Raw genomic sequence first — 25,532 nt, 5'->3', positions numbered from 1 at the left:
ATCGTTGTGTGTGAGAAGACGAGGTTCCTATTATATTAAAAGCTTTATATAATGAGCCATATAGTAGACACCACATCAATCCTTATAACTCATAAAGTTCTTCTGGCTAGTTATTGGTGGCCAACATTATTTAAAGAATGTAATTTCATTTTTATTATCGTAAATGTGATAAATACCAATAGGCCATCTAAATGGTTTGCTACATTTTTAATGCCAATTCTAGCTTTAAAGCCTTTTGAGAAATGGACAATTGATTTTGTAGGGCTAATAGATCCTCGTTTGTGATATTGGTCTGATCAATATATCTTAGTGTGTACGGATTAATGTGACAAAATGTGTAGAGGAAAAACCTTTGAAGATGGATAGAGCACTTGATGTAGCAAAAAATTTTGTATGAAAACACAATTACTCGTTTTGGATGTCCTTTAGAGCTAATATGGGACCAAAATTTTCAAATCACATTAATTAATTAGTTTTGAATGGAGATAACCTTATGAGTGAGGGAACAGAACCTTAGGAATATTAAAATTATAAAACCTTAGCGCGCACAGAGGTTTTCGATGAGGGTGCCTTCTTGGAGACGAGGAGTAGGCTCTCACACATTTTTCAACTCTCTCTCTCTCTCTCTCTCTCTCTCTCCCCTTCCACACAGACGAGGAGGAGGCTCAGCAAGATGCGGGGATAGGAGGAGTGCTGGGGGCAGGTCGCGTGCCCCTCTCTCTCTCTCTCTCTCTCTCTCTCTCTCTCTCTCTCTCTCTCTCTCTCTCTCTCTCTCTCTCTCTCTCTCTCTCTCTCTCTCTCTCTCTCTCTCTCTCTCTCTCTCTCTCTCTCTCAGCTATCCTCCTCCACGACTAGCGCCTCTCTCAGCTATCCTCCTCCACGGGGTGCTAGGAAGTTTGCTAAGGTTTTAACCTTAGTATATTAATTAATTAACGGGGCTCATCAGAGCGTCGTTAATTAATTAATGTTAAAGAGTGAATAGGGGTAGTAGAAAGAGTGTAGCATTAGCAATGCGATTAGGGGTAGTACATCTTTTAATTTGGTGTATGAAACAGAAGCTATATTTCCTATTAAACAAAAAAGTACAACATTGAGTGTAGCATTAGCAATGCGGTTAGGGGGGAAGCATACATCCTTGAATGACCGATTGATGGAGTTAGTGAAATTAGATGAGGAACTATTGGTACCTCTCTAGAGTTTAGAAGCTATGCAAAAGTGTGGCATGATCGCAATATCAAAATAAGAGAGTTTAAGAAAGGAAATCTTGTGCTAGTCTATGATTAACTCCCTAATAAATTAAGGATTAGATGGCTAGGATCTTTTAATGTTTTAGAAGTGTTTGATAACAGTTCTTTGAGTATACGAGAGAACCATTTCGAGTTAATGTACAAGAAGAGAATTAACCATTTCGAGCTATGGTTTACGCGAGTAAACCATCATTATGTGGCATAGAAATGGAGATAACAAGGTAATGGGTATTTGGGGTATAGGTAGGTTGTTTTACTTATTATATTATTTGTTATTGGGAAGATGATGTGGGGACAAGTCTAGTTTAATGGATTTCACATAGAGTGACATGGGCATACCAATTTTGGATGAGGGTAGCATAGGAGTACATCATCAAAGGTATATTTTTCTATTCTCTCTTTTCGTACACATTCTCATCACTGTTTTGCATATAGAGGTGGAAAATGTAATGGGATATCATTTATCGATTTGTTTTTTCTTAATTTTACCCTTTCATTCCTTGTCGAGATTGTGAGAGTCATATGTTACAGGTAGCATCATCTTTATATTAGCAATGCCATACCTATTGTAGATGGTATGAGACAGGACTTGTTTAGAACCCTGGTGTGGGAGTATTATTTATTTAATTCATTGGTTATTAAAAAAGAAGTAAAATTAAAAAAAACCAAAAAATCAGGTGCTAGTGAGTTATAGTGCTATGAAAGAGGTTCCAAGTTGGGAGTGTGAAGAATGTTACTGTACGAGAGGAGCTATAGATGTACATAAAGAGAAAGTATACCTACATCTTCCTGTTCTTATGTGACTAGGATGAACACAACAGTTTCTGATTGTTTTTGCACTGTAGTTTCAAATTCTATGGCCTTGTTTTTCAAGCTTTGATACTCCTCCTAAGATTCCTCATACTTGTGATTCAATTCATAGCTATATTTTTCTTATGCTCTTCTTGGTAATCCTGAAGCTGTTTTTCAAATGTCTGTTTGGCATCGTGGAGTTGGTTTCTAGCTTTGTTGCACTAGGCTTCAGGAATTCTTACCTACTTATTTCTGTCTTTCAGTTCCTGTTTTACGTTTTTGCAATCTAGCTCTAGTTGGGCTTGCTCCTCCTTTAGCTCATCTAGCGTTTTAGCATATTCCTTTTCTTTCAGCCTAGATTTCTCGACCTACCTCTGCATTTTAATATATGATTATCAATTTTTCTCCCAATGTTCTTTCTTCTTCTACCTTAGATAAAAGTGCAGTGATAAGTTCCTCTTGTTGCTCATGTCCTTTTAACCTGGCTTCAAGCCTCTGAATTTTTTCCCATTGCTGAAGAACTTCCTTCTTGTCCGGCGGCTTTCTGTTCATAGAAAGCTCCAGTTTGGTGTACCAAGAACTCAGAAATCTAAATAAAGATGTCACTTTTTTTTCATGAGACTATTCAAGTTCCTTCGCTTTAAAGACTGACATGACCTGTTCCTTACCCTGATTCACTTTGAGATATTCTTTTTCTTCAATCCTTTGCTTCTTTTTGGTTGGCCTATTGGATGGTTCTACATTTGTCTGCTTATGCCTGCCTTAGATTCTCATGCCCTTTTGTATGTTGACCATAATCTCTTCCAATGGAACATTGCCAGTATTATTCATCATCGAGTTTGGTTTATGTGAAATAAGTTGTAGTTGCTTCACTACCTTTACATGTGTAGCCTTGAGCTTCAATAACTCTAGCTATGTGCTTCCTTTGAGGTTAGAGACAAGAGACGATATAGTGCTACTTGTAGTCTGGCTCCTTACGTCATCCTTGAGCCTTTGTTGTTTTTAATGGTTTTGAATTTTAGGATCAATTATAGGATTGGGACTTACCTCTTTTCGAGTGTCAGCAACTTCTTGGATCCATAGGTGATCAGTTGATGTATTAAATAAGGGTCAACGACCACTGTTCTTTGTGCAAGATATGAGAGAGATATGTGCAAGACACAAGCCCAATATTTTTTCACTCCATGAACGAGCAAGTAGAAGTGCCTAGGTGACATCTTGATATATCTATCTAAGTATTTCACTTGAGTGAGCAAATTTAAGGCCTTTCTAGCTTTCCGCAAGCCTTCATCCAAAATGTCTTCAAACGGAATCCTTGCATTACTCACTTTTTTGATTTTGACATGAATTCCCTCCACCATGTACTTGGCATGCTTCAAGTTAGTTAGCAGTCCAAACGCCTCTACCACTAGCTTGCTGGAGAGTTCTACTTTTATTGTAACATCACCAAGCTCTAACATTCCTTTATTTAAATCTGGGTCAAAAGTGTGGATGTATCCAAGGATTGTGAGAGGGTCGTAATTAAAGCTCACTAAGGCTACCATTTTTCCTAATCCAAAATCTTGCAACCTATCTATTACTTATGGCTCTTGGAAGATGGAAAAACAAGCCAGTGCATGGTAAACAAAGACCCACGATTCCTCTTTTGGCCCATATTTCATTCCCTGCACCTCAATTCTTTCCCTATGTTTTCTGGCATCTCTAAGCCACACTTTTGAGTAATTGTGTGTGATTTTCCACCCATCAGTATCTATATTGAGCTCGTTTGGGACTTCTGACCATTGTTTTTGGCTTTCCTTTTTAATTTGGTTGCGCCCTCGTGTGAGTTTTCATTGACATTTTATTTGCACTCTGAGGCTATTGTTAGACCATGTTGATTCATATAGTGTCGTGAAAAGATAAGCGTGTGTGTATTCTATAACTTTCCCTATTTCTACTTCGGATTTGGTCAAGGTTCTAATTAAAAATATGAACCCACTTCCGTGGCAAGTTCTGATAGCCCTTTACCTTCACTTTGGAGTCAAAAATTTAAAACGTCTGAGGATTGGCTCATAAAAGGGAAGTCCTATGTTGCATGCATTCAAAGTCTAGGCCCTTTGGTAGGTGTAATAGGGTAATGGAAATGGTCATATAAATGCATTTACCATGGCCAAATGCCTTGCTTGCCGGGTTATGCATAGCGTTTGCAAAACGACACTTTTTAAAATATCTCGATCTAGGTCATGTGAAATAGGCCGAGCATTTGCAAGCTTGTTTTTTGGCAAGTCAAGGGGCACTAATGAACCAAGTTTGGGGTCCATCGGGTCTTATGCAGGCAAGTTGGGTCAAAAAATAAGAAGTCAATAGCTTTGCTTTTTCAAAAAATAACTGTCTATGGACATCAGGTTGGCATACATGTCCATAGTGGATAGCTAAACCAGCCTATGAAATCTTATTGAATTATGATTGTTTGATAATGAGATTTTAAAATTAAGCATATTTGCGGGGGTGACGAAATTCTAAAAAATTTCAGTAAAATCTACCAACATTTCAGATAAATTTTTAATTAAAATAAGGTAAAAAGATTAAAAATATTTAAAGATAGGGTGTACAAGAAATCATATTTACCTTTTTTTGAGATTAAACACCTTAATCATGATTAATTATACTTAATCCCAATCCAAAAATAGTGTAGACTTGTAGAAAAACATGAAATTTCATGAAATATGGCTTAAATTATGCATGAAATTGTAAAAAGGAATTCATCTCACCATCTTATGTATTTATGGCAAGAAAAACTGAAAAAATCACCCAAAAAAACATAGAAAAGTAGTAATTTTTAGCTTTGAGGCGTACCCGTAAAAAGCTGTTTGAAGCCTATGTTTGCTTTTAGAATATGCAACAAAGAAGATCCGAGAAGCTCTAGAGAAAATTGTTTTTCTCTTTTGGGGTCTTTTGTGGATGTTTTTTTTAATGAAAAAGCAACGGAATAATAAGTGTAGACAAACACAAGCCTGTTCGGATGTGGGGCTCTATTGGTGTACGACAGATGCCAGAGGGCAAAGGGAGATTCAATCCGGGGATGAAAAATGTTTTTCTCTTGCTGAAAAATGTCTTTGAGAGGGATTATAAAAATAATATAACCCCTTTTGAGTATCATATAAATTTTAATGCATAAAAATGTATTTTTTTACAGGTTTATATTTTATCATATTTTTGATGAATTAATAATCATAGAAAAATATGCTAGATTTAATGTGTGCAGGAATTGGCTTAATGGAACGTGTGAATGTGCACAAGGTTATTGTATGTGCAAGTGTGCACAAAGTTATTTCATGTGTAAAATCCCATTAGCATTTATATTTGGGCAAAGGTTTTAATATGTATAAACCTTAGGAACTTTCATATGGTTAATAATATGTAAAGCAATACCCAAAAGTGGGGAAAGCAAGCCCAAATTGTACGCACATCTGTTATTAGCTCCTTGGGCTACTTTTTTATGAATATAATTCTCTGAATACTCATGTCATGGAAGTGGAGCTACACGCATGGGGGGGAGATTGCACCCAATCTTATCTTGATGTTGATGTTATTCTATTTCTCTTGTCTTATGTTATGCTATGCTCTTTGATATTAAATTAATTCAAGTCTTTGTTTTAATTTTTGATGTATTTTGTGAGGTTTTAATTATTTCTTCAAAAGGGTCCCAATGACATTGGCATCAGAGCTTTGGATTAATTCAATCTTCTTGAAACTGGTCATCAAAGACTTGTGGACAAAGAGGTGAAATAGACAAGGCAAATGTGATATTGGTAATTTTTCAATTTAATTTGAAGAAGAACATGTTTATGGTTATGTATGGTTGAAAGAAGACTTGCTTTTAACCATTGGACAACAAATCTCCATCAATCTTTTGCCCAAAGGGTAAAGCAAGGTGGAAAACCATTAGTGGGCTTGAGAAAAACCACAAAACCACCTTTAATCTCACTAATCCTCTTCGTAATCCATCTGTATGGATTTAATCAAGAAATTCAGGAGGTCAAATCTCTGATTTCAAAATTGCTAAATCTATCATATGCTCAATTTGTATAATGGAGGGTTCATAATTTTCCTTTTCCCCTTCTTCAAAAATGTGCTGCGCCAATTTCAAGAGAGTTAAAGTCTTATATATATATATATATATATATATATATATATATATATATATATATATATATATATATATTCTCCTTCAAAATTTTCTCTCCTCTCCTTCGATAGTGGTGGGCAGCGCAACATCTAGAAATTTTTTTCCCTTCTCTCTCTTCCACTATGGACAGTCTCGATGGCAATGGCGGATTTTTCTTTCTTTTTCTTCTCCTTTGCGCGCTACGCAAGTTTTCAGCATGGAGAGGCGCCTTAAGATAAGTTTTAATTAAAGCTTAATGACAAATTATTTATATATATATACATAGGGCCTCATGTCCCTTCTCCTTTTCGTTGCCCAATCAACTTTATTACCAAGCTTAAAAACTAAGCTTTTTAAAGTTTATATATGTATATAGGGTCCCTGTATGTTGGCCGCTAAGCTTAAGCTTTTAAGGCTTTAATTAGAGCATAGAATATATCCAAAATTATAGACTTATATATATATACATATACTTTTTTAAATGCCCTATGGGCTGGCCGTTGGCACCATCTGGCCGAGAAGAAAACCTTGTTTTTTTTAAAGGAGCTTTAGATTAAAAAGCTTAAAAATTAAGCTTTGTAATAAAGCTTTGGTTTAATCCTTCTTTAGCTTAGGTATTTAAAAAAATTAAAGCCTTTTATAGAGAGAGAAGAGAATAGAGCTTACTTAAAGCTTATAGAGCTTAATTTAAACCTTACATAAAACTTTAATGCAAGCTATTTAAAAAAAGAAAAAGAAAAAAAGAAGCTTTAATTTTTGGGTGTTTTAAGAGAGAGGGAGCCCTTTATTTGGGGCACTTTTATAAAAGCTTAAACAAGCCTTGACTAAGCTTAAATTATTATAAAAAGCTTAAAAGTTTTTAACTTAAAAATATATGTACAAAGAGGGCCATACCGCTCAAGCACAAGCTTCAAGCGGATTCAACACCACGGATTACAAGGAAATGCAAACTTGAGCGAACTCAAGATCTTCAAAGTATTATCCAAGGCTCAACATAAAAAATCTATAAAATCAACAATGTCTTATACTTTTGTTAAGACTTAATTTTTACATATTAAATCAAGGCTTCCTAATGACACTACTTATTCTTCGATATACGAGCTTCCGACTTCTTACAAATTACGGGTGAAAGCTAAGTTATAACTACACTTTCTAAATTTCATATATTGATATTATATTATAAATTGAAACTAATATGCAGATTAATATATGCAAAATCCCCAATGATTTACCAGTTAAGTACTTGCCTTATGTAATTTGATTGCTTGCATAAAATAAAAAATTTTGTTTGTTGATTTGTTTTCTTCTAACTAATATTTTGCAGTCTGACCTAAGTAAGTTTCTCCAATTTTCATAATTTTAATCATCAGCAAATTGAAACATTACATATGCTTGTGATATTTGTGTCCCTTTATTAATGATGTATTTTATAGCAAAGCTATCTGACATTGCAAGTAAGTTGCTATCCTCCATAACTTAGTTAATAATTCTTCTAATATTTCTATATATGCTTTATCTTTCAGAAAGTGATTGGAACACTTTCCAAGTAAGCTTCTCATTTCTATCCTTATACAAAAGTGATTGGAACACTTCTCATTTCTATATATGCTTTATCTTTCAGAAAGTGATTGGAACACTTTCCAAGTAAGCTTCTCATTTCTATCCTTATACAAAAGTGATCATGATTAAATATTTATGCATAAAACTTCAAACCATATTACTATAAGTTTTATTTCTTATAAGGTCATAATTTAATATAACCCTAGTTAAATTTGGAAGAATAATTATTTCCATTCGCATTGCTTTCTCATTTTTCTCAATGTAGAACATCACTGCAATCGAATATATGTAACATATAACCTTCTTATGATTGCTAAGTTTCATATTTATTATTCAAGTTTATTTCAACTTCAAATGCAACTTAATCTTTACATCATCTAGACTTGTTTATTTACAATTAATTCTATCCATTGTTTACTTCAACTTCAAATGCAACTTAATATTTACATCATCTAGACTTGTTTATTTACAATTAATTCTATTCATTGTTTATTTACAATCTCACACCCTCTCAAATAGCTTTTCAACTCAAGGTTAGTATTTTCTACCCTTATACCTCTAATCAATTTATCTTTTATTCTCATGTTGTTAAGTTTCTCATGAAATTCTATTTGATAACTTCATATACCCTATCCATAGAAGCAATAATGATTCACATCTCTTTCAAGTATTAATATTGTTTTTGATAGATTATTTCAATTACACCACAACGATGGAGGTATGTATATATTCACTTCCTTTTGTAAAACTTTTTCAAAAGCCTTCTATAATATTTTTACAACCTAAAACCTAATTAATAAACCATAGATTCAACATTAAGATTAGTTGAAATTCAGTAACTTAAATAAATTTTTAAGATAGAGAAAATTTATGTCGAAATTTAAGTTTTAGAGGGAACTGGCCACTCCGCCTCAAACTTCTATTCTGAAGTGATGTATGGCATTAATTTGGTGGTATGGGACATCAGATTGGTTTCATATACTTACTCCAGACACATTTATGTCTTCTATCTTTTACCATCCTGTGTGTATGTGCAACGCGCCTATGTGGTATGGGACACTTAGATTCGTCTCACATACATTCATTTGGTTGATTGCATATACACTATGTGTTGATCGAGTCTTCCACACCAATCATGAAGTCATCCTCTCATGGATTTACACAACCCGAGCAAGAGGGAATGATATGAGAATTAACTCTTGTGTATCGAGAATTATATTATTGGGGACGCCCGTGTGTGCTGTGCCTATTGGCCGTGTGTACTTGTTTTGGTACGTGTATTTTGATTTTATGGTTGCCTATATCTCATGACGATGTTGGGATTAATTGATGTGCTCAATTAATTATTTAACTAATGTGGATTACGTCTATGAGTATAGCTACCCACACCATACGAGGGTATCGATTGAGATGTCGTATGGCATGAGATGTGCGAGGGTACCGAATGAGGCATTGCACTATACGAGGGTACCAATTGAGGTGTCGTATGGATGGTGGATTGAACGGTGGCGTGAAGATGAAGATCATTTTGTTAACCATGTATTAGAATTTTATGGCATTTTGTGTATATGATTTGTGATTTGATGATGAGTGCGAGGATCACCAATTTAGGTATCACCCGAGTTTTATTGTGGTATTCCAGGTCCATCAGGACCTCTAAGCCATGCCTAATCAGCCTCTGAGCCATGTTCAGACCTCTGAGTTTACCTTGCAAGTTATGATATCAATAGCTACGAGCATAATGTTGTTGTTGTAGTATTTTCTTCTACACAACTGAGGACAATTGCTTCCTCAAAAATGGGAGGACTATTACAAGTATATATTTTATCATATTTTTTATGATTTAATATAATCGTATAAAAATATGATTGATTTAATATGTGCAGGAATAAGCTTAATAGAATGTGCGAATGTGCACAAGGTTATTGTATGTGTAAGTGTACACAAAGTTATTTCATGTGTAAAAGCCCATTTGCATTTATATTTGGGAAAAGGTTTTGATATGTATAAACCTTGGGAACTTTCATATGGTTAATAATATGTAAAGCAATACCCAAAAGTGGGGAAAGAAAGCCCAAATTGTACGCACATCTATTATTAGCTCCTTGGGCTTTTTTTTATGAATAAAATTCTCTAAATACTCATGTCGTGGAAGTGGAGCTACATGCATTGGGGGGGGGAGATTGCACCCAATCTTGTCTTGATGGTGATGTTATTTTGTTTCTCTTGTCTTATGTTATGCTATGCTCTTTGATATTAAATTGATTCAAGTCTTTGTTTTAATTTTTGATGTATTTTGTGAGTTTTTAATTATTTCTTCAAGAAGTACAAAAAGGGTTTCGTGATAATTTTTAAAAAATACCAAAAATAGTCCAAAAATAGGAGAAATACATCCCAACTCACACACATTGATTTGGCTAGTGATTAAGTATAAAAATAACTATTAAAGCATTTAATCCCAAAAACTTGCTTAATTTGGGCATGTGCTAAAAATAGCATAGATGCTCTAAATGTTGGATTCACATGAGATTTAGGGTGTACATACTCCATGACAAGATAAACATTCCTACCAAATCTTATAATAATCAGATATGCATAGGTTCCTCAAATTAGCAATATTGTAAAGCTACCTAGCAAATGAAAGTACTAAGGATATAGCCCAAGAAGCAATGTAATAGGAGATCTCAACACATTTGGCTGCAACTGTAATGTTGAGAAATCACAATACTTACAAACTACCAAGATAAAAAAGCTGATGGAAACCCTTAAACAAAGTACTAAATCTAAATGGCAAATATTTGAATGGTCTTGGTGAGAGAGAGAGAGAGAGAGAGAGAGAGAGAGAGAGAGAGAGAGAGCACGCAAGCAACAACAAAGAACCAACACACAACAATCCACTCAGATGCAAGATACTAACATAAGAGCACACATTAGATTTAATTGTGATAATGGGATTGTCTTTTTTCTCATGACTCAAAATATCTTGTATACTAGCACAAGAGCACACAGTAGATTTAATTATGATAATGGGATTGTCTTTTTTCTCATGACTCGTATATTAATCCTTCTATTCACAATGACAAACAACCCATAGAAGGTGCCCAAAAATAAAGAAACTTAACCTAGGTTACGTATATACAAAGATCTCAATAATTGGCATTACATATATGCTTGTAAACTTGACTAATCCCAAAATCATTGCAATGAAACACATTACGCAGATATAAACACATATATAGCACACATATACAAAAGATAAAGTTTTAAAAAGTGCTTGTAATGTTAACTGGTATGATTAACATGATTTCGTATAATCCTTCATTGTTTTATAAAGTGGAAAAATAAATTGTATTAGTGATCTCTATCAATACTCTATTAGGGTTTTGTTTAGTCTACATGCACGCACGCACACGCACATGCACACGCACACACACGCACACGCACATTAATGCACATGCACATGCACACGCACACGCACACGCACACGCACACAATTCCTAGATTCTAATTTCGAATCTAACTTCTAATTTCTTATGTCCTCTTATGCCTTATGAACCATGTGTGTGTGTGTGTGAGGGGATATATATATATATATATATATATATATATATATATATATATATATATATATATATATTTCCCACAAAAGAGTTATGGTACCCTCATAATGCGGCCCTTAGACTTCTATGTGGATTTACATTCTTACAAGGATATCATGCTCATATACTTATAATTTAATAAATAATAGGTTATCAACAAACTTTAGGGACCTTACCCCATCCCCACATTGCTCATTTTATGCAAAGCAATTTTTGAGGTTCAAGCCACACATTACAAATATCAAACTATTTTAATGAGTTGAAAGAAGGAACTCCTCTCAAAATTTATGCTCCACTTTTCTTCATGTTTTCTTACTCTTTGAAGCATGAAACTTACAATGTGCAATTAAGTTGATCACGAGAAATTAGAAGTTCAATCGTCAAACTTGCTATGAATCAAAAATCTAGATTCTTGAATATTGATTGAACCAATTACATCAAGCTATATTATTTGAATTGTGCATTCTATTTTAAGTGTGCATATACTACTATCCAATCAAGTTGTCGATAACAAAGAAAAAATGTAAATTTACAAGGCACAAACACGAATGAGAGAGAGAGAGAGAGAGAGAGAGAGAGAGAGAGAGAGAGAGAGAGAGAGAGAGAGAGAGAGAGATGCACATGGAAAAGTGTTTGAATGCACTAAATGGTTTGACAAAGGGAACACATTTTTAGAAATCACTAGCATGCTCCCCGTGCTAGTGTTAATGCCATGATATGCTCACTTAACTACATGAAATACTTCTGAATCACTAAAGTCTCAAAAGAAATTAAACTTTTAATAGAGCCTTCAACTTATGATATTTTCTATAAGTCAAAGATGTACATAATGTAAAATGAATTGCATAGACTAAGCACCATTATATCATTTCTTTTATAGTTTTTTATGATAATCAAAAATTCATGAAAGATACACAAGGTCTACAAGTCAAAACCAGTTGCATACAGCTTTTCAAATTGATCGTTTTATGTTTTGTGTGTGTGTGTGTGTGTGTACACATGCGCATGCACATTCATGTGTAGATGTGGGTGTATGGATGTGTGCATGCGTATGTGTGGGTTTGCATGCATGTACACGCACACATGAGTGTGAGTGTGAGTGTGCATGAGCGCGTGTACATGGCAAGTTACAGGTAAATACGTGGATATGTGGGCTTAGGTATTTAACATGCCAAAATAGTGGCATTAACATTCATGTGTAGTTGTGGGTGTGTGGGTTTGTGGGCATGCACATGTGGGCATGCACATTTGCATGTACACACACATGAGTGTGAGTGTGAGTGTGCATGAGCATGCATACATGTGCGAATATGTGTGGGCTTAGTAAACTGGGCTTAGTAAACCAAAGAGGCATATCCTCATAATTTTCATTTGGCTTGCTTTAGAGGACTACATGGAACGAATTGTTGCATAAATGCCACTAAATGCATGTAATGTAGTTTAAGCATTCTTTCTTGTCCCAATACGTAAAGTGAAAAATCCTTTACTTCTTATCATGATTGACAATACATGGAAATGTGCATGCATTGTCAATGTGAATATAAAGTTTCAACATGATGGAAAATAAACATAAGGAAGACCTAAATTCTTTTATCTCAAATAGTAATAATATGTGAATCAAAGTTGCATGCTGTATCAAGACTCCTTCACCTTAAAAGGTATTGAACATATGCTTTCTTATACTAATACACTTTGTATACACATAATACATGTACATGTTAGGGAAAGCAGTGTGCTTATTATCCTCTTCTTACTTGGTTTGCTTTAATGATTCATGTACGGAAGGGAAAATGTTTCTTTTAGTACATGAAAAGATGAGAGATGATCCTAGGTAGAAGAAGTGGGTGATTCCTTGAGGAGGGTGTACTGCCGGTGGAAAAATATGCTTCCCTTTTGTCTTCAACCATTGATTGTCTTCATATTGTTATCAATGGGACAATGTTGTGTGGTGGTTGATGCGACATTGGAGGAGCTAAGAAAAGTGAGAGGAGGAGGAGGAAAAGTTTTCTTGAGGAGATAACGGAGGTGATGAAAGGTTCAAGGGTAGGGCATGAGTTGTATGAAAGTTGGTCAACAAGTGAGATTGGTCAATGTGGGGAGGGGCTTGCACTCATTGAAAGCCTTGAGGAGGGACATGTGATGTAGGTAGTTTGTGAAATTGTGAATTGGAGAAAGTTTCAAAGGTGGGTGTAGACTTATGGAACACGTTGTTAAAAATCCACGAAGATTCAACAAAAGCTTCTATCTTTGAAAGGAGGCTGTGGGGCAAAGTGTGTGCGTGTGTGTGAATGTTAGGAGAGTATATTTTTCTTAACCAGTTTGAACAAGGAGAGATTTTTATGTTTCAGAAATCTACAGATCAACGGATTTTATAACTATAATTCTCAAAATCGTTACTGTATTTGAAGGACAACACAAATTTCGACCGGTTTTTTCCAAATTGAGCTGTGAAAAATACACTAAAGACTGTCTATATCTAACACTGGGAGAGGGGGGGAGAGAGAGAAGAAGAGAGAGAGTGTGAGAGTGTGTTGGCCGTGGGAACTAGATCTAAGGTGGGCTAAAAATGGGATTAAAAATATTCGTTAATTATTATATATGTGATGGCCGGATGCAGGCCGTTGGATCACGGGCTAGATCGACGGTTGATACAAAAGCGAGAAACAGCAAGAAAAAAAGCGTGGCGACAAAGACAAGTGTTCGGAGAAAGCGTGTGGAAAAGCCAGCACTCGATTTCATTCTTTCATCTTCTCCTCCTCCTCCTCCTCCTCCTCCTCGTCCTTATATATTGTTTTACTCTGCGTTTGGGTCTCTGTGTGTGCTCTCTTCATACCCCCGAGCTCGCATTCCGCCATAGCCAAGACCACCTCACTCTTAGCTTCCTTTTTTTGTCTCTTGACAAATTCTCCACCGTCCGATCGAACCAGTCCAGGAGTTGCTCTTCCATCGATCATGTCGATTTCATTCTTTCTGCTGGATTTCCACATTCGAAGCCGACAGGCTCCGTTATAAACATTGAAACAAAAAGGCCCAGCTCGAGGTTACAGTAGAAAGCAGAAAATCAAGGCTCGAGGTTACATAAGACGCAATCAAGCAAAGCTCGAGGATTGGCGGGTATGATTTCTTTTTTATTTGTCATTTATTATTAGTGCCCCTTTCCTTGGTCTTAATTAACTTCCATTTTTGAAGAAAGAAAAAGTCCTAAAATTCCGGAAATTAAAATTTGTAACAAAGGTTTTACGGATTGAGGATTTTTTTTTAATTTTAAAAATAATAGCTTTCTGAGCATGTATTCATTTCTTGTTATGATTCAATGTAATACTTTTTTATATGTCATCTGGTAACCCCTTTTTTTGGCCTTTTAAATGCTTTATTACAAAACCCAACCTCCCCTTTCCTTTGGCAATGCTCCTGATGCTTGTATGGGAAACCAATGTTTTTGTACAAGGGCAAACTCTAACTCTGTGTGTGTGTGTGTGTGTGTGTGTTTTGCTTCTTGATTAGTGGCTTCTATTACCTCTGGACACAAATGAGGGCACCCTCGCTGCTTGCCTGGCTCTCCGGATTGGCACCGTATCGCATTATGCACGCCTTGGAGAAGAGCGAAGCGCTCTACCAAGAGATTCGAAACAAGGATGCACTCTATCCTCCTCCCGCTCCCGTCGAGGTTCTTCCTTCAGATGTGAGTTCACATGCACCCTTGCAATCATGTGTTTTGAGTTTCCCTGCATATCTAATTTCTTATGCCCATTGATAACTGTTTGTTGTTTCCGTGGCTATCACTGTATTGGTTATTCCTCTAAATTCTTTAACCATGTACATAGATGGATGGGCATATGTTATGCAATCCATAGCTATGTCAATGGGTTGTGTATGTTCTCGTTAGACGAATGTCTCTTGAAGGACATGCCTAGTTGTGTGTGGCCTCCGCCTATGTCTATGGTTGTGTATGTTTCTATAGGGTGAATGTTCATGAATGACATACCTAATCGTGTGCCCATCTATGCCTGCTGTTTATTGTTTTGTACTTACATGAAAACTATGGCCATAGCAATGCGCGTTATGGCTGTGTTTGTGAAGCATTGTTTATCGGTGACCATCTACTTGCAACACACCTTGAAGCTGTTTTTATTGGCATACGTTAAAATGCCATGCCCTTTTTGTTGGTGAATCTTAGCTGTTTGTATTGGCGTATGTTTGTATATGATACGCTCTTTGGTTCTTAACTCTGCGACTTATTTGGTGTATGTTTGTATTTGTGGTCATGCCTATGGATGTTATGGTGTGTTCTTTGCGTCATAATTCTTGTGGTTATGTCTGTTGGTATATCAATGCATAATGGGCTTGAATTTCAAGAAGGGGCACGATTACAAAAATATTTTTAAAAAGATAGTATTGTGTATTTCTTGGACAGGTTGTGAAGTCTAAGTCATTTGTAGCAGATACAATTAATTTACAAGGAGGCCTCACTTTATTAAAGGTAATACATGGTATACTTATGGTGTTGATTACAAGGTAATTTTGAATGGTGACTTAATTATTTTTTGAACCATTTCAAATGGGATATGTAGGCTCAAGCAAATTTTGCGGATGTCAGCCATGTCGAGAATGCTGCTGGAAAATTTGAAGGTGCGCATGAATGTGTGTTTTTTTGTTTTTTTGTGTGTGTGTGTGTGTGAGAGAGAGAGAGAGAGAGAGAGAGAGAGAGAGAGAGAGAGAGAGAAGATATGACCCATTGGACCTTGAAGGCTGCTTAACAATGATTAAGGATAAAAGTAAAGCAATAACAAGCTACGAATGAGCTTGTTTAGTTTTGCGGTCCAGAGATATATCAGTCAAAAGACTGAGAGTGTATTGATTTAGGGACATGAAAGTTCTGGACGATGACTTTTGCATAGCTGTCTAGACATCGCAATGGAATGGAAATGGCAGTCCCAAAACATTTTCAAAACGGCAAAAAAATGAATAGGTAAAAACGTGAGGATAAGGTTGGGATCTTGCCAATGCCAAGTTTTGACAACTGTCATACTAGGCTCTCCCGCTTCTACTCAAGCTGTGTTTGCATGAGCTCCTTTGCTATTGTTGTGGCTTTCAAGGTTTTCATTGCTTGAGGATTGCGAGCCTGTCTTCTCTAGAGAGGAGGGGGGGAGGGGGGGGGGTTGTGTATTGTGACACACTTCATCCTAGGTACACATGGCTGGCCGGTAGGAGTTGGGCAGTAGGTGTGGGAGACTGGCCAACGCAGGTGCCAGATGGCAGGTGATGATGTGGCAGGTCATGAATAGGCCCAGAGCATTTTTATGCTGGCCGATCAGCACAGGGAGGTGCTACATATAAGCATTTTGGAAAATCATCATAATCGTTTGCATTGCTTATCAGCGATCAGAGCCCACAAAGCATCTCTTGCAGTTCAGGCTAGACAAGGAGATCTTAGGCAATGTGGGTTGAGAAGTGACGTCTTCATTCTCAGTCATCTTTTGTACTTGAAGTAAAGTTGTAACACTTCTTTCTTGTACATAATACATATCAATAGTGTAGGACTCTTGTGTTTGGTCTATGTGTGATTCAGCCACACTCTTTCCTACTCTTTCCTATCTCCGAAAACCTTAGCACATAGGCACAAGTGCTCTACAATTGGTATTAGAGCCTAGTGAATCTGTAAATTTTTTCTTTTCTGGCACTCGTGTGTGTTTATTGCTTGGATATGGTAGACTCCCTAAGTTTTAAGAGTGCACAAGTGCTCTACAGTTGGTATCAGAGCCTAGTGAACCTGCAAATTTTTTATTTTCTAGCAATCGTATGTGTTGACAAGCATGCTTGGATATGGTAGAGCCCCAAAGTGTGGACAAGTCCAAGTTTGGAAAAAAATCACTATCTGGGTTCATTCTGGTGTTTTGGTGTCCCCTTCATTCCACCCACCCTTCCTCAGTGCGAAGGGTTGCAACCTTCGCCATCATTTTCTATCCTTGGTTTTGGGCCATGGATTCATAGATCATTGATTTGCATCTTAGCATGAAGGCGTCCATGAAGAAATAGAAGGGTTTTTTGGCAGATGTGTCACTCCTGTTTAGATAGAGTGGAACGTACACGTCGAGCCCTTTTCCAGTAGGGGCATGACTATTCCAAGATGAAGTGGCGAGACTTTTTGAAGCAGGGTTTTGGATGCAGGCAAGGATGTATTGGATGAGCTTTGCTCTCGGTTCGGCGGTTGTCATTCTATACATGCACGGTAGGAGAGATGACGTTCACATCACCGATGGTCTCCTTTGCGGAGTCTCTTCATCGGATTCTCGGGATAGTTCCTCCTTGCCTTCATCGGCTTGACTCTTGGGGACTATCGATTTGTCGGGTTCTATTGAAGCTTTTGAAGCCTTTTGACTCCAAGGACCAAGCCCAAGGATCATATGACCTACGCATGACCGCGATTGATTGTGGCCAGCGACTTACCACCCAACTGTAGGTTTAGTGCCTCGAACCACCCCCAAACTTGATATCTCATTGCCACGAGCTTGGTCGATACCAATGGCCCCAACCTAGCATCCCATACCACTAGGCCTAACCACCCACCTTAAAGCTCCATGGCCTTGAGGTCTTGCACGCCCCTGGTAGCCCTCATGTCTATCGCGTGGATACTTCAATAATTCATAAGTGTCCTCAAGGTCGCTTCTATAGCAATAACTTGGCTATTATTGGCCCTTGGTTTATTTGTAAGCTTTCTTGCTTTACTTATAAGCTTTTTGCCATTATTAGCCTTAGGCTATTAACAATAAGCTCCTAGCTAATGTAGACCTCATCCAGCTAGCACCCTTAGCTCACGTGTGAACCCTCCAGGTCCCCATGTCCCAGCTAAGCAGAGTTTCGGATCTAGGTCAGATGATCCTCGGGCTTGGTCCTTGGAGACCTTATAGAAGGCTACTTAGGCATCACTCCGTTTCTTGCTAGGACCGGTCTTGAAGTAGTTTGTTTCTGTGGACTTTTACCATAGTCACAGGGGACGGAAGGGACGGTAGCTTGGGACATCGTCTAGGGACGCGCGAGAAACAAGGACGGAAGGGGATGGTCGGACGTCCCCTTGGAGGCGTCCCTCACAAGGGATGGGGACGGCTGTTGGCTAGGGAACGTTGTGGGAGACGGAACTGTGGGGGGATGGCAGGGAGCCGTTGCGCCTTGCAACGGTCATTTTTTTGCCCGTTTTCTGGCTGTTTTTGGCCATTTCTGGTTGTTTGGGTGGTCGTTTGGGGAAGCCTTGGCCTTTGAGGCTTGGGCCTTGGCCCTTGCCTCTCTCTTGCCTTGGCCTTTGAGGCTTGGCCCTTGCCTCTCTCTCTTGCCTATCTAATATCTATATAAGAACGAGGCTACAAGGCTACAAGCACACACACACACAAGCACCTTCAAGCAACTCTCTCTCCCTCTAGTCTCTTGAGTCTTGAGTCTTTGGCACTTTGCAAGTTTGCTCATTGCTCAAGCCTCAAGCTTCAAGCTTCAAGCGGCAAGCCACACTCTATGAGTGTATCTACTCTCTCTAGTCTCTCTCCCTCAAGCTTCTTCTAACTTCCAAGTTCCAAGCCTCACACAAGGCTCTACTCTCTACTATCTAGACTCTCTCTCTCTCTCTCTCTCTCTCACCTCTCCCTCAAGCCTCTTGAGTCTTCCAACTTCCAAGCCTCTAGGCTCACACAAGCACTCTAGAGTCTAGTCTCTAGTCTCTCTCCCTCAAGGTCAAGCCTCTCTCTCTCTCTCTCTCTCTCTCTCTCTCTCTCGGCTCAAGGCTCAAGCCATCTTCAACCATGGCATCCTCCTCACGTGCCGGGGCTTCCCGTAGAAGGACAATGGGATGGACATGGTGGGAGGAGGTTAACTACACCCCATCTGCTCATGGAGGCGGTTCTCGGCCATGGGCATGCAAGCTTTGCCAATACCGGCGAACGGGTGGCGCCGACAAATTGCGAGCCCACCTCTTGCATGAGAGTGGGCATGAGGTGTGGTTTTGCACGAATGTCACGCCCGAAAAGAGACGGAACTTCTTGACAAGCTTGCCGTCTACGAGGCGGTCGAAGCAGCAGCAAGGACACCATGAGTGGCTGAAACCGATCCCGTCAAGTGGGGGTAGATTCCGTTGGACACCCACACGCGTAATAGCACAACTTAAATATCACAATATGAATGGACAACTCAATAACAATTGAAAAACTGAAATGAAATGATGATCAATGGACACCAGCACTGGGGCCGGAACGGGCCTACCCCCCCCCCCCCCCCCCCCCCCCCCTCAATATATGATATATTATTGGGAGTATTTAAGTGATACAATGTTCCATGGGTTCAATGAACCAGATGATGTCCATGTACAACTGAAATGAAAAAACAGTTACCAAACAAAAAACTTGAAGTAGACGTTCGTAGTAGAGCGACCCACTTGATGAAGTCTAGTCTCTACGGTCCCGTGCCTTCACTGGAATCCGCAGAGAGCGCCCCACTGGTGTTCCAGGACCACGCACAAACAGGCGCTCCCGTACAAATGCCTGGCTCTCCTGATCTCGGCACCCACGGACCGTGGTTCTCCAAAAGCTTGGACTACCCGGCACCGAACGGGTGTTAGCAGGAGTGAATATCCCTCGAAAGATTTACACCAAAGACCTTTGCTTGAATCTCAATCAATGTATCTTGTAAAACAATGAGTATGGCCTCTAGTAGAACTAGGCACCCACACATGAGAGGAAAAGGCTCTATTACTACTGTTGTTGCCCGCCCGCAAGTGAGAGTGTCGCCTGTAGCTCGCTAGTGGGAGAACAAGAATTAGAGGCACTTGAGTGCAGTTGCATAGGGACAAGGGAAAAGTGACACCTGGTTGCAGCCACCTACGGGCAAGAGAAGAGCGACCTGTGCGCAGCCGCCTGCAGACAAGAGAAGAGCGACCTGTGCGCAGCCGCCTGCGGGCAAGATAAGGGTGACCTGTGCGCAGCTGCCTGCGGGCAATATATGACAGGGTCGCCTGGTTGCAGTCGCTTGCGGGCAAGAGAAGAGAGGCCCTGTGCGCAGCCGTTTCAGGGGAAGAGTAGGACGCCTGGGCAAAGGTGGCCGAGCCACGTACAGCTGGCCGACTCACCCTTTGCATGGGGGGCAGCCAGTTTGAAGGCTTCCAAGGGAGGGTGGTTAGGTGACCATGCACCCACCTCTCCCAACCATGGCCCAAGTGTGGGTGCCCATAAAGGGTGCCCTTGTGTCTAGGAAGGTGGAATTCCTACTACTCTCCATTGCATGCAACAGCTTATGTGGTGGACCCAAAATTCCAAGGCAACAAGTAGGAGAGCGACTGGGAGGTGAGCGCTAGATGGAGGATCATCTTGGACCGTCTTGTGCCTGATGCATCGGTTAGGCACAAGATCAGGGACTAGCTTTCCATGTACAGGTCATTTCATGGCTCCTATGGTTGTCATGATGCACAGATCGACCGCTCCAAAGTTGGTGCTGCACTATGGTGGGAGGACTTTGGTTCGAATGGACCGGAGCTATAGCAGCTGGCCATCCGCATACTTAGCCAGGCCATCAGCTCCTCTTGCTTGAAGCAACTTTGGAGCACCTACAGCCACGTTGCCTCTAGGAAGAGGAACCGACTCGGGGTAGAGCGTGCCAATGACCTTGTCTTCGTCAGCGCGAACTTGCGAATGCTTTGCAAGAGCGTGACCAAGAAGGCAGATCCCTTCACCCAGTGGGAGATGAGTCAACAAGGCGAGCAACAAGAGGATAAGGTGCAGCAGCAGCATTCCAGTGAGGATGAGCTTGATGCTCATTTGGCACAAGCTACCCATGACCATGAGGCGAGCGCTTCACGTGGATGATCATTCATGGATCATGATTCATGGGCTTATTACTTAGCTCTAGCCACTAGCCTCTAGGCTTTAACATTTTTTGTCACACTCATTTGAGTCCTTCCATGTATTTTGCCTCCTTAAGGCTTAGTTGAGTCATGCCTCATTTTGTATCTACTTAATTATTAATACAATCAACCGTCAATGCCTTCACTCTTTGATCGGCGTGTTAATATGACTCAAAAGCTTACCATTTTAGTGTAAATTTGTGCTCATTTTGATGTACTTCCAAAGTAGAATAAGTGTAGAGTAGAAAAACTTAACAAAAAAGTATTTTTTGAGTGCCGTTCCCTCCCCTGTCCTGTTCCCTACTTATGGCCGTCCCCCATCCCGTGTGATTGACTTTTATGGTGAGCTAAAGCGGCAATGGGAGCGCTTTGCCCAGAAGCAGAGAAGCAGGGTGAGTAGATAATTGACTACTTGTAGCACTTCTTTGGAAGTTTCTACTCATGCTTTAAAGGACCGTCCGGCGGTCGGAGCAAGTTAGTGTTTTGAAACTGTCCTTGCAGGCTGATGTTCATGCACATCAGCCTTGTGATTTTTCAGACACGGTTCATGTTGAGGAGGCAGCTTCTTCAGAACCGGAGGATGAGTGTGAAGGAAATGTGTGTGCATGTCTCAATTTTTTTCATTTCTGGGGTTGAGGCTTGAGCACACACCCATGGTGCTTCATTGCATCATGCCACATGCTCAAATAGAGGAAGTTTCCAGCTAGGTCTCTGAGGGAGAGTTTTCATAGTTGCCATCTCCACTAGGTGGAGAATCTTTGGCCTCATTGTGGGGGTGCTTTCTATTTCAAGGCTAGTACTACAGGAGGACTATTCTCACCTGCCGTTTGCAGTGGGTGGAGTTTCTTTAGTGCCTGGTGTCATGGAGGCACCATAGGAGGACATGTCACTAGATTTGTCCTTACATTGGGAGGATATGCTAGTGGGAGTGTCTTCACAGTACATAGTTTTTGGAGATTGTATCCACAACAATTAAAGTTTTTGGTTCGGTGTATCAACGGATTTATTACTTGGAGGGAGTGTTCCAGAGAGAGATGATCTAGACATACAAGTGCCAAGCAGTATTGACGGATACAGATTTGGTGCAGGTCCTCTATGGAGCCTTGTTCTTGGTTCTCTTTTCGTTCTTCCTGGTGCATTAGAGTTGGTGCAAGCAAGCATTGTGATCCGAGTCGATGCGTTAGTGGCTGGAGTGTGGATAGTGGAGTTTTGCCAGGCCTTTCTCTTGAGTGTGCTTTCCGTGAGCTACCAGAGGATACTTGGGCCTGTAGTGATTATTAATAATGAACGTTTGGACACATGGAAAGTGCCGGATCTTCGCACCGGACGCAAAGTGGTCTCGTAGTGTTCAAGATCTTGGGGTATTTTTGCTTGGATCTTTTCCTTTTATGAAAGGGCACTTTATATAGACATTGTACAATTGAGGGCAGCCCCAATGCAAGTGGGGGAGAATGTAATACACCTCACCCTAGGTGCGCATGGCTGGCCTGTAGGAGTCGGGCAACAAGCACAGGAGATTGGCCAGCGTAGGTGCCATGTGGCAGGTGATGACATGGCAGGTTGTGAACAGGCCGACAGCATTTCATGCTGGTATGTTCAAAAATCGTCTTAATCATCTACATTCTTCACAGCGATCAGAGCCTACAGAGTGTCTCTCCTGCAGTACAAGCTGGTCAAGGAGATTTCTGTGAGAGGAAGGTATGGATGTCATAGCATCTCTTGGGTATGCATGGAAAACAAGTACAGATAGTGGTATAAGTTGGGCATTCCAACGGGGTGTGTTGCTCAATTTCCCCATTGTGTGCATCTCCTCTCTGACTGAGATCCACCTTGCCATCATCCCGTTTCTGTGTGTAAATGGTGGGTGTGTGGTCAAATGACAGCAGTTAAGCAAATATTGGCCAGCGCACGCCGCAGGTGCCATGTGGCAGGTGATGACATGGCAGGTTGTGAACAGGCCGACAGCATTTTATGCTGGTCGACCAGCATAGTGAGGTGCTATATGTTCAAAAATCTTCTTAACGATCTGCATTCCTCACAGCGATCAGAGCCTATAGAGTGTGTCTCCTGCAGTACAAGCTGGTCAAGGAGATTTCTGTGCTAGGAAGGTATGGATGTCATAGCATCTCTCAAATATGCAAGGAAAACATGTACAGATAGTGGTATAATCTGGGCATTCCAACGGGGTGTGTTGCTCAATTTCCCCATTGTGTGCATCTCCTCTCTGACTGAGATCCACCTTGCCATCTTCCCGCTTCTGTGTGTAAATGGTGGGTGTGTGGTCAAATGACAGCAGTTGTGCAAATAATATATTATGGCACTGGTTCAATTATGTAGGGAGTTGTTCTGCAACTTCTTCAGCAAAGAATACAAGCTTGTGATGTGTGTGTGTGAGTGTGAGTGTGCGTGCGCGCGCGCACGTGTGTGTGTGTGAGAGAGAGAGAGAGAGAGAGATTCATTGCTTATTTTGTATCTCAGCTGTGGGATATACTTAATCTATAATTTTGTGCTGTTATGAACAGGGAGTTTGAAATTGTCCAAATGTGCTGTTGAGCTCATCAACACGTTGCGTCGGGAAATTCAGGACGGGCAGCTGTCGTTCCGAGGAAAACGAGTACTCGAGGTCCGTATTTCAGCATGCAATCTTTCATTCTATACAATGTTCTTGAAGTCATTCAAAACATTGGAGATGGCTGAGGCTTTGTTGGTGTTGTCTTGAACAGCTTGGGTGCGGCCATGGTCTGCCAGGCATCTTTGCTTGTCTCAAGGTTAGTTTTAGATTTAATTAATGCACATGTTGCTTCATAATCAAGTTCTATGACTCTTTGAATTCATCTACCATCGTTATAGAGTTTTAATGTTGCAGGGAGCATCAGTGGTTCACTTCCAAGATCTCAATGTGGAGGTCTTAAGAAGTCTCACGATTCCCAACGTGACTGCCAATCTAGATCATGCTCAGTCTCGGCAAGCTCGTCTCAGTGATGCTGGACAAGCCACTGCTAAGACAAGTCAACAGTTGAAACCAGAACTTCATTATTATGCAGGAGACTGGACAGATATGGACAGTATATTGTCCTTAGTAAGGCCAGATGAAGCTGATCTAGCGTGTGATAATGATGACAATGGACATTTTAATCCGAGAGTCTCAGAGGTTAATGGAGTTTCTGGTAGTACCAGGCACGTTGACAGTAATCAAAGCCTTCATAGATCAAGCCATAGTATGACCAAGATCAAGAGGCCGTTGTCAGGAAGCCGTGCTTGTGAGAGGGGGAATGTATCTGGTGGTCTAGAGGGTGGATATGATATCATTCTGATGTCAGAGACTGTTTATGCTCTTCTGTCTCTACCCAAATTGTATAACCTGATCATGAAGGTAAAGTTGGAGTGCTGCATCTCACTTTATATTCTTTGTTTTGTTGTCTTCTTAGCTGGGGACACTGAACTTGGCTTTCATGCAGTGTCTTCGACCTCGCTATGGGGTGGTGTATTTGGCTGGTAAAAAGCATTACTATGGCTCTGGCGGAGGAACACGGCAGTTCAAGTGTATAGCAGATGACGATGGTATTCTACACTTTAAAGAAAAACTCTCTGATGGGTTTTTTGAGTCTCATGTGGTCTCCAATTTAGAAGTTTATGGTAGCCTAATTTTTGGGATTATGGGTTTTACAGGTGTCTTGGGAGCCCACCTTGTTGCAGATTTTACAGATAGCTCATTTAATGCGAAGGAAATATGGAAGTTTTTTCATCGGTGACACGATTACCAGATTCACATTATGCTCACATATCTCAGCATTTTGAGTCCAATGAGCTATTGCTTATATATTTATCTCCTCATTATTCTGAATAGATGGGAATACATATATATATGTTTCTCCCCTCGAGGAATATTCATTATTTAATTATTGGGCACTTCAGACTCCCATGAGAACGAAGGGCAGTTATGTACCAGGATGAGTGAACATACTATTGGCGGTGATAGTAAAGCTGTGAACACCTGAAACAAAAGATTTGTAGAAGTTATAAAAGAATTTTGCCTTTAGAAAGATTTTTATACATTCCATCAATGTGGGTATTGTGTATGGCACAGTGCAAGGATCTTTCAGTATTGATGTTTCAGAGCTGCTACTCACTACTCGTGAGTTGGGTAGTTCCTTGTCTTACCCACTCCCACTGCAGGCACACCACCATCCTTTCGTGCGTGTGCACATGCACCAAGTGACCTTGTTGTCAGGTGAATGGGTGGGGTATATGTGAGGCTGCCCTCTCCATGTGAATGGTCTCTTTGAGTGCATGCACTACTGCAGGATATC

General features: G+C 39.9%; 1 protein-coding gene across 1 annotated transcript; it reads left to right on the top strand.

The window, feature by feature from the left end:
• Window positions 1–14,056: 14,056 nt before the first annotated feature.
• Window positions 14,057–25,265, top strand: LOC147620758 (uncharacterized). Its single transcript, XM_086825029.1, has 9 exons — window positions 14,057–14,459; window positions 14,850–15,027; window positions 15,760–15,825; window positions 15,917–15,974; window positions 23,745–23,845; window positions 23,946–23,990; window positions 24,089–24,595; window positions 24,681–24,783; window positions 24,892–25,265. Exons 2-9 carry the CDS (start codon window positions 14,875–14,877, stop codon window positions 24,972–24,974), a joined length of 1,116 nt encoding a protein of 371 aa, XP_086681155.1. The 5' UTR covers window positions 14,057–14,459; window positions 14,850–14,874; the 3' UTR covers window positions 24,975–25,265.
• The last annotated feature ends 267 nt before the right edge of the window (window positions 25,266–25,532 follow it).

Source organism: Cibotium barometz, chromosome 31 (genome assembly GCF_041138505.1).
Source record: "Cibotium barometz isolate CiBa-2024 chromosome 31, ASM4113850v1, whole genome shotgun sequence".
Classification (NCBI taxonomy): Eukaryota; Viridiplantae; Streptophyta; class Polypodiopsida; order Cyatheales; family Cibotiaceae; genus Cibotium; species Cibotium barometz.
This window is presented reverse-complemented; position numbering and strand designations above follow the sequence as displayed.

Coding starts and splice junctions, on each gene's coding strand:
- LOC147620758 (XM_086825029.1), top strand. CDS start 14,875: ATGAGGGCACCCTCGCTGCTTGCCTGGCTCTCCGGATTGGCACCGTAT. Junction 23,846..23,945: donor GAGGAAAACGAGTACTCGAG/GTCCGTATTTCA, acceptor TGTCTTGAACAG/CTTGGGTGCGGCCATGGTCT. Junction 24,596..24,680: donor TGTATAACCTGATCATGAAG/GTAAAGTTGGAG, acceptor GCTTTCATGCAG/TGTCTTCGACCTCGCTATGG.